The sequence below is a fragment of the Schistocerca serialis genome, chromosome 1 (assembly GCF_023864345.2).
Source record: "Schistocerca serialis cubense isolate TAMUIC-IGC-003099 chromosome 1, iqSchSeri2.2, whole genome shotgun sequence".
NCBI classification, from domain to species: domain Eukaryota; kingdom Metazoa; phylum Arthropoda; class Insecta; order Orthoptera; family Acrididae; genus Schistocerca; species Schistocerca serialis.
Genome location: NC_064638.1, coordinates 342,196,399 through 342,213,920, shown reverse-complemented (window position 1 = coordinate 342,213,920; position 17,522 = coordinate 342,196,399). Strand labels below are relative to the sequence as shown.

The window sequence follows — 17,522 nt, the reverse complement described above, 5'->3', positions numbered from 1 at the left end:
ATGCCTGGAATCCTTACCCAATCTGTTACCCCGCAGAAACCATCCTTGTAACCATTGATGCCACTTCCTTATACATAAATATTCGGCACGTCCAGGGCCTCGCTGCGATGGAGCACTTCCTTTCACGCCGATCACCTGCCACCCTACCTAAAACCTCTTTCCTCATTACCTTAGCCAGCTTCATCCTGACCCACAACTTCTTCACTTTTGAAGGCCAGACATACCAACAAATAAAGGGAACAGCCATGGGTACCAGGATGGCCCCCTTGTATGCCAGCCATCTTGGTTACCCAGGCCTGCCAACCCAAAGTTTGGTACAGATTTATTGATGACATCTTCATGATCTGGACTCACAGTGAAGAAGAACTCCAGAATTTCCTCTGCAACCTCAACTCCTTTTGTTCCATCAGATTCACCTGGTCCTACTCCAAATCCCATGCCACTTTCCTTGACGTTGACCTCCATCTGTCCAATGGCCAGCTTCACACGTCCGTCCACATCGAACCCACCAACAAGCAACAGTACCTCCATTATGACAGCTGCCACCCATTCCACATCAAACGGTCCCTTCCCTACAGCCTAGGTCTTCATGGCAAATGAATCTGCTCCAGTCCGGAATCCTTGAACCATTACAGCAACAACCTGAAAACAGCTTTCGCATCCCGCAGCTACCCTCCCGACCTGGTACAGAAGCAAATAACCAGAGCCACTTCCTCATCCCCTCAAACCCAGAACCTCCCACAGAAGAACCCCAAAAGTGCCCCACTTGTAACAGGATACTTTCCGACACTGGATCAGACTCTGAATGTGGTTCTCCAGCAGGGATACGACTTCCTCAAATCCTGCCCTGAAATGAGATCCATCCTTCATGAAATCCTTCCTACTCCACCAAGAGTGTCTTTCCACCGTCCATCAAACCTTCGTAACCTCTTAGTTCATCCCTATGAAATCCCCAAACGACATTCCCTACCCTCTGGCTCCTACCCTTGTAACTGCCCCCGGTGTAAAACCTGTCCAATGCACCCTCCCACCACCACCTACTCCAGTCCTGTAACCTGGAAGGTGTACATGATCAAAGGCAGAGCCACGTGTAAAAGCACCCACATGATTTACCAACTGACCTGCCTACACTGTGAAGCTTTCTATGTGGGAATGACCAGCAACAAACTGCCCATTCACATGAATGGACACAGGCAGACAATGTTTGTTGGCAATGAGGATCACCCTGTGGCTAAGCATGCCTTGGTGCACGGCCAGCACATCTTGGCACAGTGTTACACCATCTGGGTTATCTGGATACTTCCCACTAACACCAACCTGTCAGAACTCCGGAGATGGGAACTTGCCCTTCAGTATATCCTCTCTTCTCGTTATCCGCCAGGCCTCAACCTCCGCTAATTTCAAGTTGCCGCCGCTCATACCTCACCTGTTTTTCAACAACATCTTTGCCTCTGTACTTCCGCCTCGACTGACATCTCTGCCCAAACTCTTTGCCTTGATAAATGTCTGCTTGTGTCTGTGTATGTGCGGATGGATATGTGTGTGTGTGCGAGTGTATACCTCTCCTTTTTTCCCCCTAAGCTAAGTCTTTCCGCTCCCAGGATTGGAATGACTCCTTACCCTCTCCCTTAAAACCCACATCCTTTCATATTTCCCTCTCCTTCCCTCTTTCCTGATGAAGCAACCGTTGGTTGCGTAAGCTTCAATTTTGTGTGTATGTTTGTGTGTCTATCAACTTGCCAGCGCTTTCGTTTGGTAAGTCACATCATCTTTGTTTTTAGATGTATTTTTCCCACACGGAATGTTTCCCTCTATATATATATAACCAACAGTTGCTTCATCAGGAAAGAGGGAAGGAGAGGGAAATATGAAAGGATGTGGGTTTTAAGGGAGAGGGTAAGGAGTCATTCCAATCCTGGGAGCAGAAAGACTTAGCTTAGGGGGAAAAAAGGAGAGGTATACACTCGCACACACACACACACACATATCCATCCGCACATACACAGACACAAGCAGACATTTATCAAGACAAAGAGTTTGGGCAGAGATGTCAGTCGAGGCGGAAGTACAGAGGCAAAGATGTTGTTGAAAAACAGGTGAGGTATGAGCGGCGGCAACTTGAAATTAGCGGAGGTTGAGGCCTGGCAGATAACGAGAAGAGAGGATATACTGAAGGGCAAGTTCCCATCTCCGGAGTTCTGACAGGTTGGTGTTAGTGGGAAGTATATATATAGTTATAATAGAGGGAAACATTCCACATAGGAAAAATATATCTAAAAACAAAGATGATGTGACTTACCAAATGAAAGTCTTGGCAGGTCGACAGACACAAAAACATACACACAAAATTCAAGCTTTCGCAACAAACTGTTGCCTCATCAGGAAAGAAGGAAGGAGAGGGAAAGACGAAAGGATGTGGGTTTTAAGGGAGAGGGTAAGGAGTCATTCCAATCCCAGGAGCGGAAAGACTTACCTTAGGGGGAAAAAATGACGGGTATACACTCGCACACACACACATAAGGATATGATGTGTGTTTGTGCGAGTGTGTGGGTTCATAGCAACAGCAGCTAACACACCAACTGCACTCGCTTCTCCTGTGATGGGCCTGTTATGGACCCGTTTGCGTGCTACGACCATACATGTTGCATACAGTTGGCGGTAGATGTTTTGCAATGTGCGGCACGTTGGATGCTCTCTGTCCGGGTACCGTTCTGCATACACCCTGCAGGCTTCAGCTACATTTCGTCGACACTCGCCATAGATGAGTATCATCTCCGCCTTTTCAGAGCTCGAATACACCATGGTCACAGTTCCTACAACACTACACTATCACAGACGTCTGGTAACACAGTGTACTACAGTTGGTCTGCGTGCGGAGATGAATACAGAATAACAATAGCAGCAAGCACTACATGCAGACACTGCAACAGCTAGACCAAACCACAACAGTCCACTACAGCCACACTCTTAAACACGGTCGTCATTGTAAACATGTCCCTGCAGATGCTGCTTGCTGACCGTGGCCCGTGTTTGTTACAACACGCAACTGAACGTCAGAGGTTTCAAGCGTCGACTTTAGGTTACAATATCTCCGGATGTAATTGACATTTTACAATGCAACAAATGGCACTGATTACGTATTTGTTTATATGTTCAGATGTGCTAACAAAACTAAGTGGTTCCATTTAAAAAAAATGTAGGTTTGTATTAAAAAACATACTTCCGTGCATTTTTGTATGGTTTGTATTAAACAATTACACTAGCCCCTCTCCTCACATTCGGTCTGTGGAATTGGTTCATCAGTATTTGATGTGGTTTACAATATATATATAATAGAGGGAAACATTCCATGTGGGAAAAATATTTCTAAAAACAAAGATGATGAGACTTACCAAACAAAAGCGCTGGCAGGTCGATAGACACACAAACAAACACAAACCTACTCACAAAATTCAAGCTTTCGCAACAAATGGTTGCTTCATCAGGAAAGAGGGAAGGAGAGGGAAAGACGAAAGGATGTGGGTTTTAAGGGAGAGGGTAAGGAGTCATTCCAATCCCGGGAGCGGAAAGACTTACCTTAGGGGGAAAAAAGGACAGGTATACACTCTCACACACACACATATCCATGTGTGCGAGTGTATGCGGGAAAAAAGGACAGGTATACACTCACACACACACACACACACACACACACACACACACACACACACATCCATGTGTGTGAGTGTATACCTGTCCTTTTTTCCCCCTAAGGTAAGTCTTTCCGCTCCCGGGATTGGAATGACTCCTTACCCTCTCCCTTAAAACCCACATCCTTTCGTCTTACCCTCTCCTTCCCTCTTTCCTGATGAAGCAACTGTGGGTTGCGAAAGCTTGAATTTTGTGTGTGTGTTTGTGTTTGTTTGTGTGTCTATCAACATACCAATGCTTTCGTTTGGTAAGTTACATAATCTCGTTCTTATAATAGTTTAGGTTAATAATTTGCAGTGATTATATTGTTAAAAGTTGCTTATCTTTTGGTATTACATACACTGACTCATTCCTCATCATGGAAAGATCTCCCTTTAAATGCTATTTCAGAATAAGTTGAATGAAGTGTTGAATTTGAATGTATGTCTTTATTTGTTTCACATCACTATTGGTTCACCTTAAAATGAGATCTATGGAGCATGTTACATGAATAATTTAGTTTGTAAAATATATCCAAATATGAACACTTGTTGTTGTTGTTGTGGTATTCAGTCCTGAGACTGGTTTGATGCAGCTCTCCATGCTACTCTATCCCGTGCAAGCTTCTTCATCTCCCAGTACTTACTGCAACCTACACCCTTCTGAATCTGCTTAGTGTATTCATCTCTTGGTCTCCCTCTAAGATTTTTACCCTCCATCCTGCCCTCCAATGCTAAATTTGTGATCCTTTGATGCCTCAGGACATGTCCTACCAACCGATCCCTTCTTCTAGTCAAGTTGTGCCACCAACTTCTCTTCTTCCCAATTCTATTCAATACCTCCTCATTAGTTATGTGATCTACCCATCTTATCTTCAGCATTCCTGTAGCACCACATTTTGAAAGCTTCTATTCTCTTCTTGTCCAAACTATTTATCATCCATGTTTCACTTCCACTTCCAAGATATAATTCCACTTCCAAGATATAATTGGGGCAAAACTGAGCCAGCTAAATTATAGACATTATAAACTTGAGGACTAAGACAATAATTTACAAACATTTGAAAAACAATAAAAGAAGTAATCATTAGAAAAAAGAATGAACTGATTAAAATAGTACCAATAGTTATGCAGAATGTCATTAGTTTATACAACTACAGCACATAGGGAGAGGCAGGCAAAAGAAGAAATGCTTTGAGAAACATATAAAATGAAAGAGGGAATTCAGTCCGTATTTGATTTATGACAAATATACTATGAGATCATTGAATCATATATTCTGAGTGAGTGATCTAGTCCCTCTGTTTCATCTACATCAACACATATTACTCTTCATCCTATTCTATATTAGTTTGAATGGAATTAGTATTTCCAAAAGGTTAGAGATTTCCCTTCTTTCTAGCTATTCATCTCCAAAATATTTTGTCCAATTTTATAAATTTATGTAGTGTGAATATCCATTTTAACTAGTTTCTCCATAACAATTACAATATGTGAAACAATGAATCTTGACTCATATTTTACTGTCCATTGGTTTACTTTTACAGGGACAAAACAATTATGTAACAGTTACAACTACTCTAGGGTCTCTAAGAGGACTTGTGGAGCAAACAGCTTCAGGACTCACAACAATATATACATTTAAAGGTGTTCCCTATGCGGAGCCTCCTGTTGGTGAATTACGTTTTAAGGTAGGTAGACCTATTTAAAAACATTATGATACATCAATACAGTGTCTCATGTGAACATCATGTGTATGAGACCTTCTTGTTAATATGCATAGCTCTTTAAAGATATGCTATGTAGCCTTTCTGTACTCTGTTTGTGTGGCAATTTGCCACTGTCCAAAGTGTGAATCATTTCAAAATATTATGGTATAATGGATTAATGAGCAGAAATATATATGTTGGTAACTAATGAATTGTAATAATGTAAATATGATTATCAGCATTCCTTATTCATGAGAGTTCAGCAAAACACGTAAGATTATGGGTCACAAACAAATTTCTATTTCTCATTTATTATTTACAAGATGTAGGAAAGAGTTGAAAGTAGCATTTTGATTCTCTTTCAGTTCAATTAGAATCTCCTTTTTATGTCACTCAAAGATCAAGACCTGATATCTGTAGATCTTACTTTTTCCTGTATGCCAGCACAATGAGTGTGCTACTCTTTCATTAACACATTGGAGCCTAGCAGGTCAGAAAACCAGGTAATACCTGGATCCTGAGGAAATTTGCTACAGTTTACAGTTTTTTGATACATTCACTAATCTACTTACCTCTTTAGGCAGTATATCAGCTTAATCTTCCATCCATCCTCTTGATGATATATATATATATATATATATATATATATATATATATATATATATATATATATATATATATATATATATATGTTTAGTACAAATAAACTATACTGGAATTTGTAGATATTACTCTAAAGATACTATTTTTCATCATTTTTATTTTTCCCCAAAGTGGACAAAATTTTCATAAGTTGTAGGGAATGGTAGGTGTGGTGTCACCACCAGACACCACACTTGCTAGGTGGTAGCCTTTAAATTGGCCACGGTCTGTTAGTATACATCAGACCTACATGTCGCCACTATCAGTGATTGCAGACCAAGTGCCACCACACGGCATGTCTAGTCTAGAGAGACTCCCTTGCATTCGCCCCAGTTGTACAGCTGACTTTGCTAGCGATGGTTCACTGGCTACATACGCTCTCATTTGCAGAGACGACAGTTTAGCATAGCCTTCAGCTACGTCATTTGCTATGACCTAGCAAGGCGCCATATTCAGTTACTTTATGTCTTCTGAACAGATAATATTGTGAATCATGTACCATCAAGAGCGATGTTCATCATTAATGAATTGAAGTTAAGTATCAAACTAATTATGTCTGCTTTCTGAATTCTAATTCCTTGCCATGTTCCAGACCTCATGTCAGTATAGTCCTTCCCTCCTCACGCCAGACTGTGTGAGCTAAATCGCGTGCATTGCAACCTCCTCTAGTAACATGGTGTTGACACTTCTGGCAACACAATAGTAGGCTATTGATTTAAGATCACTTGTCAGCAGGAAATAGTAAGTGCTTCATTTATAGGTAAAGTGTTTTATTGTGAAATGTTTGTTTTTCTCATTTTTACAAATTAGAGAACTTCACTTGGGTATGAAATCTTTCAAAACATTCGGAAACACAAGAAGTATCTGGTCTCTTTCCTCACTACCTTTCCTGCAGCTTTCCCTTGTTCCCAACAGTCATTGCATCTTCTAGCTGGATTTGTTTTCTTTACTGTTGGTGGCAGTTTCTCAGGAAAATGACGTGCTGTGAATCTGTTTGCACTTGCAACTCCAGATACTGAATGTGTGTCTTTATTTAGTTCTGCTCCTCCTTTTTAAACCACTTGTTTTGATAATTTACAGATAAAATCTACTAATGCAAACTTTTTGATATTGTGAATAATGTTGGCATTCAAAACTGCCCTCACAAGAACATGGAAGAACGCCTTTTTCCAGAATTTTACAGTCTTTCACTGGAAGGGATAGTAACTCATCAGCTGGTCTCCTCTGTAAACACCTGTTTTAGACAAGTTGCAGTTTAGTACAAAGTCTGGCTTTACTACCTCAACATATTCACTCCTGAATTTTACACTGACATGCGAAGTAGTCATCTTATGCTATGAACGTCAACATGTGTACATAACATTTGTCTTTCCATTTCAAGCAGAAAAGGTGTCCTTTTCCACAAAACGTCGTTCCCCTTTCTTTAGTTTTTGATTTATTAGGTCTCCAGGCAAACCTATCCTGTTCTTCATAACAGTTCCAACTCACAGTGTATTTCTTTCCCATAGTTCTTCAAGGACTGCAGGACTTGTATAAAATCTGTCCATGTATACCACATGTGCTTTTCCCAAGTAAGCAGCAGGGATTTGACAGAATTGTCACAATTTCCTTTTCCTCCAGTATAAACTTCAGCATTGCAAATGTAACCTGTTTGAGCATCACTTACAACATACCATTTTATCCCATATTACTCTGGTTTGTCTTTCATATAAACACAGAATCCAATTCATCCGCGAAAAGGACTTACTGCTTCATCCACAGTCAGATTTCGTGATGGAGAAAAGACTTTTTGCATCTTTCTGTGAAAAAGTCCCAAAGAGCTCTTATTTTATGCAGAGGGTCATGACCTGGTTCTTGCTGAGGTGTCCATAGACCATTATTGTTCATATGCAACATCCTGAATATGGCAAAAAATCTGTCTCATGACATCAGCTGAGAAGCAAATGATGAAGCAAGCACGGGGTCTTCAGGCCAATAATCCCTAAGTTTAGGTTTCTTTACAACACACATATGCAAAATGATTGCAAAAAATTTATATACTTCATGTATCCTCACTGTTCTCCATTTCTTCCATAATGATTTTGGTTTGATTCTGTTCTGATGGCAAATTTCAGAAATAGTATCAGTAGCATATATATATATGTCTCCGACTTTACTTTGAGAAACATGCTGCGATCAAAACATTTCAACAAAAAGCCTAGTTCTGTTGATAATGTATCAACAGGAACCTGAATTCCATTCATTTCTTCAAACATAGGTAATTCAGGGAGTGCATTAAAATGACACCATTCATTTTGAAGGCAGGCTGTTGAACTGAATGACAAACCTGACTAATAGAAACTTGTGCATTAGCTTCTTCATACTCACTATCATCGTTTCTATCAGCAGTACAGTTTTCACTCTCCAACTCATGTGAGTCATCGTGAGTCGTCTTCCAAAAAATCAACGATGTCATCTGAAAGATCGTCAATTTCTGAGCCATTGTTCAAAAGTTATTCAACCTCTAAGTTTGACAAGCAATGTGTGTTAGTCATATTCACTATTTATATGTTTTACACATGAAAACAATGCACACAATAGTGCAACACGGCAGGCAACATAGAATGAGACAACCTTCAACAATATTCCGAGTGCACACGTAGTTCACGTAACACTGGTACCATTCATGACAAACTGGTGTGCACTAGCTATCAACATTGCTCTTATGACAAGCCAAACAATTAGTCTCAGCACTTAAAAATGTAAAACACATGTTTAAATCACAAATAAATAAGTCAGAAGTGAAGATCATACGACATACGTCCATCGGATTTTATGCTTGAAACGTAGTGAAGGTATGTAGGGCGTCCATCAGCTCCAGTGTGTTAATTTTAAAACTTTGTACATGGCTGGAGCAGCAATCATAGAATGAAATCGTCTTGTAGAAATATTAAACATCCAATCAATGGCAAATTGGAAGGTTTATTAAAACCGCTTTACCGTGGTTTCAACATTTATAAAAACATCTTCTTTAGAAGAAAATTATGGACAACTGGATTACATGTTGTGGCACAGGTATGTTAAAATATAGCCAAAAGGCTTCATCAAATATAAAATTTCACCTCAACATTAAATTAAAACATGTACAATACGGTTCTTGTCATATGGTACTTCCTCACCAATCTACAGCTAGTGCATGAGCTATACATTGGTGAGGAAGTACCATATGACAACAACCTTGTTGTGCATACTTTAATTTAATATGGAGGTTAAATTTTATATTATACAGTACTTTTTGACTACATTTTAATGTCCCTCTCCCTTAACATTTAATATAGTGGTCCATATTATCCTTCTCAAGAAGATGTTGCTATAAATGTTGAAACCATGGAAAGGGGTTTTAATAAACCATCCAATCTGCAACTGATTGGCTGTTTACCATTTTTATCAGAAGAATGTTTCATTAATGGTAAGCAGGTGACTGTCTAGTTCCACAGTAGTATTAAGGACCGTGTTTGACTTGTAGACTTTGACGTTAATGATATGCTTTTATATTATTATTTATAAGCATGTCTTTATCTCATTATATGAGAAGGAACTGGGATTAATACCAGTCTGTACACTGGCTTCATTGTGATAGAGTAAAATTATGTGAACTGCCTCCTAACATTAAGTATTCATTCTTGCTATATTTGTTCACAAAGAAGAATAAGCCTTAAGGCACAAAATGCCTAATATATAATCATTCTATTTAGGTACAGGTCAACAGCTTTGCTGTGTCATCAAGGATTTGCAGTTTTTAAGAGGTACATTTCTACAACCTTTGTGTGTCATCATCGATATATAGTTTTATTCAGTTAATCCAAATTTGTCAATGTGAACCTGCAAAAAATAATATTTAGCAGAAGATACATATGACACACGTTGATTTCATCATAGTCAGAAAAGTAGTACACCTACAAAATAATATCAAGATATGAAACATTATTGATAATTACAAATGTCGATGCTTTCACAGAGAAGTTCCTGTTTTATGCAATCTTCTCATTTTCATATTGCTGCTAAATCATCATTGATAATATGTTACAGTTTATCAACCCCTTGGCTGCCACTGAGCTCTTCCTCTATTGTATTTTCAGTGCTAAGATGAAAATTCCTGCATGCCTTCATAGATGGTCCATTTCACTGTGCTCTCTTTCTTTATGAGTTTTCCTGTGGGATTTTTGTCTACCCTGTTTCTTTTTGTACTTCTTCATTAATTCTTTATATGTCTAGCTTATTTGTAGCACTTTTGTTTGGTGCAACATTTCAAATGCCTCTAGTTTATTCTTCTCTGTCTTTTCAATGGCACATTTTTATGTCACAGGCTTCAGACATTCAGTTACTAAAATTTTTCCGTAACTCCATGTCAGTCTTTGATACCAGTAGAACTTTTGTACCAAAGGATACTTTATATTTCAGTGCTAATCTACTGATATTTATGATGTCTCATTTTATTTGTTTAAGAGAATTTGATTTTTTCTACTACCATCTCTCTGTCAGTTTTGTTATGTGGGAATGCATTATTATTATTTATAGTGTTCTTCATCATCTCATTCTTAGCTTAGATTTTACATTACTTACAAATTTTACTTTCTACATATTCTCGTTCTGTATAATCTGTAGAGAGAAGTTCAAAACATTATTTTCAATACTTAGTTTCACATCCAGGATTTCAGAAGTATGATGATGCAAATGAGATTGTAAGAATTCATTGGATTAAAAGTTCTTGAGTTTCCAACAGAATCAGTTGATAAAAATTACATGAGCTTTTAGTCAAACACACCTTGTCCATTGTCAAGTGGAATGTCTGCCAGTTGGCTGCTGGTAAGCCCCTTGTCAATGCTAGCTGCCATCTGTGACGTCACTGATGCTCATGGCATCACAATGTATGAGTATATGCTGGCTTGGCATTTGATGTGGCCATTGGATCCAATGTCGTGCTGTGCTGCTGGCCACCATCTCTATTTATGATGTGATTTTTATTTCAATGGTTCCTTTAATTACACAGTCCCAGAAGCCATTTGTGTGAGCCACAATAGATGTTTCATCAAATTTTATCTGTTGTACATTTCCTAAAGTATGCTCGGCTAAAGCAGATTTCTTGAGATAGCATAAGTGATAAAATCTCTTGTGCTCCTTCCTGAATTGGTCCACAGTGTGTTCTGTTTGTTCAATATAAGACCCAAATTAACAGCTTCTGGGATTGTATAATTAAATAAGCCATTGAAATAAAAATCATGTACAGCAACCTGGATGGAAACGGTGGCCTGCAGATGAGCACAGTGTGGAATCCAGAAATTGCATGATTAAAGTGGACGCATTGAATGCCAAGTCAACATATGCTCTATATGGTGCATACAAGGGCATACCAGCAGCCCACTGGTAGTCATACTGTCTGACAGTGGCCAAGAAGTGTATGGCTGAAAGCTTGTGCAGTTTTAATCACTTAATGCGGCTGGAAACCTGAGAACTTTTCATACAAATGAGACTGCCTAGAACACAATCTATCAGAGAAGTTTTATCTAGTGCATGATCAATACAATTTCATGTCTATGTGTCCTGTATTGAAAACACTCTCTCCCTTTTTTTCACATGTCTTCTTGACATCTTTTGATTATTTCAGTTGCAGTCTTTTGCCTTCTTGATGGGAAAAGCAGCATTATCATGTTGTTTTCCATTTCTTAAACTTTTGTTAACATATTCTGCTGGTATGCAGCCATTTATTTTTGGCACATTTTTCAAATTTTTCCAACAAGCTCTTAAATTATGTCTTTCTTTACTATGAGGGTGAATGCATTTTAGCTGCCATGTTATTTTGGCTTTTCTCATACAATATAAAACTGTTTAAAACTGTTTAATAAAGCACTTCAAGCAACCAGTAAAACTTTTTTCTCCATGACTTCAGTAATTTTCTGACAAGACTATAGCTAAAAATGTAAGGATTCATTCTGCTAAGGGAATCGATTCTTTTCTTGTGTTTTATAATTACTCTTGGCCTTACAACAGTTACATATTCTCTGTGCATTTTTGCTGCCTCCACTGTTTCTCAGCGCTGTGGCATCAACTGTCACTTCCCTTGCCACCTTAACATCACTGCACTCTTATCTTTAAGGGAAACCCATAAATCTTTTTCACAACTTTGAGATGATTTCATTTGTTGACAGGCTTGCTAGACATATAGCTTTACACAGTTCCTGTCAGGTCTATTTTTTCCAGTTCATTTGTGTGAACAATATTTATGTAGAATTTATTTATGAATACATAGAAACCTGTGCCCTTGGGATTCTGAAACAATTGGCACACAAGTGCAATACGATTTATGTTGTGAACAGCAATTCTGATCTTGTCAGTTTCTTGGTGGTAGGGTTGCCAAAGTACTGTTCAAAACAGATAACTCAATGCATTTTACAGTCAGTCAAAATATAAACATCTAAAACCCATTTTCATTGATTTTTTTTCTATTGCAGTGTGTGGCAGAGGATACAAGTGTATCACTATCATTGTCCCTCTTTCTTTTCCACAGTTGTTGGTAAGCCTCCAAATAACCTGCAGTTTCTCTGATTTTCCTGTCGTGGTTAGTTGACAGGATGTGTGGGGAAGGAAGTAATTTGTGTCAAAGGAGAAATTCATTTGACAAAATTAGTAAAGAAGCAGAATGGTTGCACAATAATGAGCTTCAGGTACTGCCAACAGAAACATTTAATCTAATATAAACTAATCCTACCTTCTATATATTGTTTGGTCCTCTGCAGAAATAGTTGGTTAGAGGGGACTGGGTGGTGGGGGTTAAAAGGAGAGATAAATCAATAAGACCACAAGTGAGAGGGGACCCATCTTTTGTGAGAATGAGTAGAGGACGTAATATATTGTTTGACTCTTGATGAAATCTATGCTTTGACAATTTTTACAGTAAATTTCTACATGATATACAATGTCTCTCTTGCACCATCTGCTGCTGGTGTTCGGTTAGTGTTTCCATGACATTCTTGTTCTTGCTAACTGAAACTCAGATGAAACACACCACTCCTCTTCTGTATTTTCTCTATTAATATTATCTGATAAGTGTCCCAGACTATTGATCAATAGTCTAGGATAAATCAAACTTTAACTTACTAAGATCTCTGTTTTATGACTGAATTACATTCCCTTGGAATTGTTGCAGTGAATCCTAGTGTGGCAACTGTTTTCCATGTAATTAATTTTATGTGAATGTTCCACTTCCTTCAAAGAAGATCTGAATACTTCACCCCAGAGCTGGTCTCTCAACAAATGTTATCTCTACCAGGAGAATTTATTAGTAGCACTCCCAACAACATTACTGAAGTACCTAAATTTGTACAAAGGTCATGCACAAAAAACCACAGGTTTCAACCTTTAGTTTCCAGTGATCATTGTGCCAAATTTCCATTTATTTTTCAAGTCTTACAATCAAGTGAGTGTATGTGCATCATGGTGAGATCCAGAAGCAATTTTAAGCACCATATGACTGGCCCTTTGAAGTACTCACATGGCAGAAAAGACATTTACATTACATGCATGGTTGTCTTAGGATAATCCTGATCGATTTCTTGAAAGCAGTATTTACAGCAACAGAGCTCCAGGATTACAAGACTAGAAAGGGAGAACATGACATGTCATCTGCTCCTGACCCTGTGAAGATGCCTGTGAAGTTACCACATACCTTTTCACCATTGGCACTAGAGTGACACAACAGTGGTTCATGGGTAACATGATATGCACATCCTATTCATTTTAATCCTGAGTGATGTATTCTGCTACTAGCATATGTGAGTGTGAGTGCACTGAGTGTAGTGTCATTGTGCATGTGTACTTAGATCAGCAGCCAATTGTATCAGTGTGGGCCGGCCACTAGAGACCACCTGTAGATGCGTGCTCATGGCACCATCTCTGCCGTGCCATCTGCTGGTGACTTGTACTTATATACATGTGGAGTAGCACCAACTCACCCTCACGACCTTCATTTAGCTGGTACTACTCACATCAGTTGTTCTGTTTATCTCCTATGTTGTACCTTCTATATGATTCTTTTGTCTTGTTATGTGTGGAGGCATGAGAGGCTTGTTTCCATTATTGTTTGTAGATGTATGAATAAAGTCATATTTGTGTTACTAGGATTGGTTTCATGTATTACTTGGGTACTACACAAATGGTGATGAGTTTGGAGTGGTTTCAGGGTGTGCAACTTTTAGATGCAGTTTCATATGGTTTAGTCATTATGGACACTGTGCTACCTGCCCTGACTAAACAGCTTACTTCAGCAGTGACCACTTTGTTGGCTTCCATTAACAAATGGGTTACCATTCCACCAGTATATCCACCCAGTTTTCCTCCATATGATGAGTGAGGTGAGGATTGAGAATCTTATGAAAAAAGACTCAGACAGCCTTTTTGGCTCTCAGTGTGGCAGACTCAGATATGTGCAAGGCCTCTCTCTTGGACTCCACCTAAGGTGTACGGGTTACTGTGCCAGCTTACCCGTTTATGAGAACCAGCAGCTGTTACTTTAGATCACATGTGCAGTTTACTGTCCAACTACCATCGCAAACAATTGCAGGTCATAGAGGCATGAGTTGAATTCTACTGATACCACAAGAACTAAACCAGTCATATAGGCCCTGGATAGCTGAACTTAACAGCCTTAGCCATAAGTGTCAGTTCATTACTAATGCCCATAATGACTCTTCTGCAGACTGTACTGTGCGTGATGGAATTATCTGTTTAGCTCCAGGCAAGGAAGTGTGACAGAAGGCCTAACTCTATTAAAAGCCCCTCTTGGGAGAAGTTTTGCAATAGCACAATCTTTTGAAGTTTCTCAAGCAGCAGGTGACCAAATTGAAGCACAGGGTAATGTGGCAGTAGTGTCACAAGAAGTGCCCACTTGGACAACAGATAGTTTGCACGAGGAAGTGACAGTTGTGGTGGTTAAAATGTGGGCCCACCGCTGAGAATACCAGGGCCAGCCCAAGCAGCCATGACTGCTGCAGTGCTGCATCAGAATTCTCTGTTTCTGTCTTGTCCTTTCTGTTTTGTCCATCATGAATGTTCAGCAATGCCCTAAGCACAGGGCTACTTGTAATGCTTGCCAGAAGAAAAGCTACATAATCTCCAGGTGTCATTCGCTGCAGGTTGCTCAGCATATTGACATCAACTGTGTGATTCCAATACTTGGGACTTCTCCCAAGTTGTTTATCAAGTTAAGTTTTTTTGCCAAGTGCTCTGGCTTCAGGTTGACACAGATGCTGCAGTGATATTATTGAATGCTCAAACCTATGTCAGTTTAGGTTCAATGACATTGACACCGATCATGCGGAAGTTGGTCAGTTACAACAAACAGAACATTGTGCTCTTGGGATAATTTATAGCACCTGCCTCTTACAAGTTTCTGGCTTGCTCCATTACATTTATGGTGGTTGCTGATGCTGGTGTTGAGAACTTGTTTGGGATGTAAACATTATAGGTATTTGGATTTTCTATCACTGAGGCAGTTCACCTTGTGTCCAATCAGGTATGGTATTCTCAATTGGAAACACTGCGTGAGGAGTTTTTGGACTTCTTGTCAGAAGGTATTGGATGTGCCATGAATTTTTCTGTTCATATTTCCCTGAAATCCATGGTGCAGCCTCATTTTTGTTGTGTTTTACACCTTGAAAGATCAAGCAAAAGCAGAATAAGACAGAATGCAATCTCTAGAGGTGGTGCAACCTGTTATGGTGAATGAATGGTCATCTCCGCTGTTGTAGTTTGGAAGCTGTTGGGGAAACTTTGCCTCTGTAGTGACTTCAGTACTACTATCAATGTGTAGTTGATCTTGGAGGCATGTCTTCTCTCACTACAGGAGGAACATTTGGTGAAAATATTTGTGGCCAGTACTTTTCTAAAATTGATTTTTCTGAAGCATATCTGCATGTTTTTGGTGACGAAAAGCCTCAGTGAATTCTGGTTTTGAATGCTTCTTTTGGGGCCTATCAACATTTGCACCTTCCTTTTAGTGTGACTAGCCTCCCTGCTATTTTCCAACAATGTTTAAAGCAATTGATTGTGCCTGCCCCTGGATGTACTAATTATCTGGATGATATTGTTGTCACAGGCTCCTCCACAGCCAGTCACTTGAAAAATTTCTGAACTTTGTTTTTCTGTCTTACAGTTGTCAGGCTTATGGTGTGAACTCACAAAATCTCAGTTTTTTCAACGTTCTATTGCTTAGTTGGGTTCGAGGTCCCATAGGATGTGATTCATCTTCTGCCAGGACACATCTCTGCTGTTACGTCTATGCCTATCCCTTGTCCACAAAGAATCTTCAGGCCTTCCTAGGGAAATGGAAACGAGCTTTTGGCGTCATTGGCTGGGAGGTCCCTTCGGGCAGGTCCAGCCTCCTTGGTGCAGGTCTTGTTACATTTGATGCAACATTGGGTGACCTATGTGCCGGATGGGGGTGATATGATGATGAAGACAACACAACACCCAGTCCCTGAGTGGAGAAAATCCCTGACCCAGCCAGGAATTGAACCCAGGCCCCTTAGGATGGCAGTCCATCATGCTGACCATTCAGCTATTGGGGCGGACTTCAGAGGGAAGACAGCCTGCTATCATAAATTTCTGATGGGGATGGCCACATTGGCCCACCCATTGCATAAAATGTTACGCAAAAATGTACCTTTTTGCTGGAGCCTGGATTGCGAATGTGATTTTCAAATGTTGAAAACCAAACTACTCTTGGCCCCTGTTTAGCTACATTCTCTCTGGACCAACATATAGTTTTGGTGACTGACATCTCACAATATGGTCTCAGCATGGTTCACGAGAACTGATGGCTCTGAATGACCTACTGCATTTACTTCTAAATCTCTCACTCTGACCAAGCAGCATTACTCTTGGGTGGAAATGTGGCTCTTGATATAGTTATGCTCTCCAGAAATTTCATGTTTATTTGTATGGCTCCAACTTCCACTTTATTACTGACCATAAATCCATGATTTCCCTGTTTAACCCCCACACTGACAAAGTAGCACACCACCTACAACGCTGGGCGCTATTCTTGTCTTTCTACAACTATAAAATCCATTTTTGACCTTTTTCTAAACATGCCAGTGTGGACGCCATGTTCCACTTTCCAGTGGGCCCTGATCCTGACTTTGATCATGAAGATTTACTTTGTTTTCATCATGATATGGAAACACAGGCTGTGATCAAGGGTTTCCCAATTATAAGCTTGTGCATGGCAACTGCCATTGCCACTGACCCAGTCCTCTGCCAGGTGGTTTGGTTTGTTTAACAGGGTTGGCCATTTAAACCTCTGGGTTAGGCTTTTTACCCCTACACAACTATTTTTCGTTATGATATCAGTTCTGTGCTTTTTTGTTTTGCTGTTCTCCATGGAAGAAGTCTCTCCCAGAGCAGTCATTCCCACTGTGTTATGTCTCCACCAGTGCCACTGGGCTGTTTTGCACACTAAACTGTTAG

The 17,522-nt window shown here is 39.7% G+C and overlaps 1 protein-coding gene across 1 annotated transcript in view; it reads left to right on the top strand.

The window, feature by feature from the left end:
• Positions 1-17,522, top strand: part of LOC126471567 (putative inactive carboxylesterase 4) — a 164,236-nt gene that overhangs the window by 79,669 nt on the left and 67,045 nt on the right. The window contains exon 2 of the mRNA XM_050099829.1: positions 5,217-5,360. Within this exon, the coding sequence (XP_049955786.1) occupies positions 5,217-5,360 (144 nt within the window). The remainder of the gene's footprint in view (positions 1-5,216; positions 5,361-17,522) is intronic.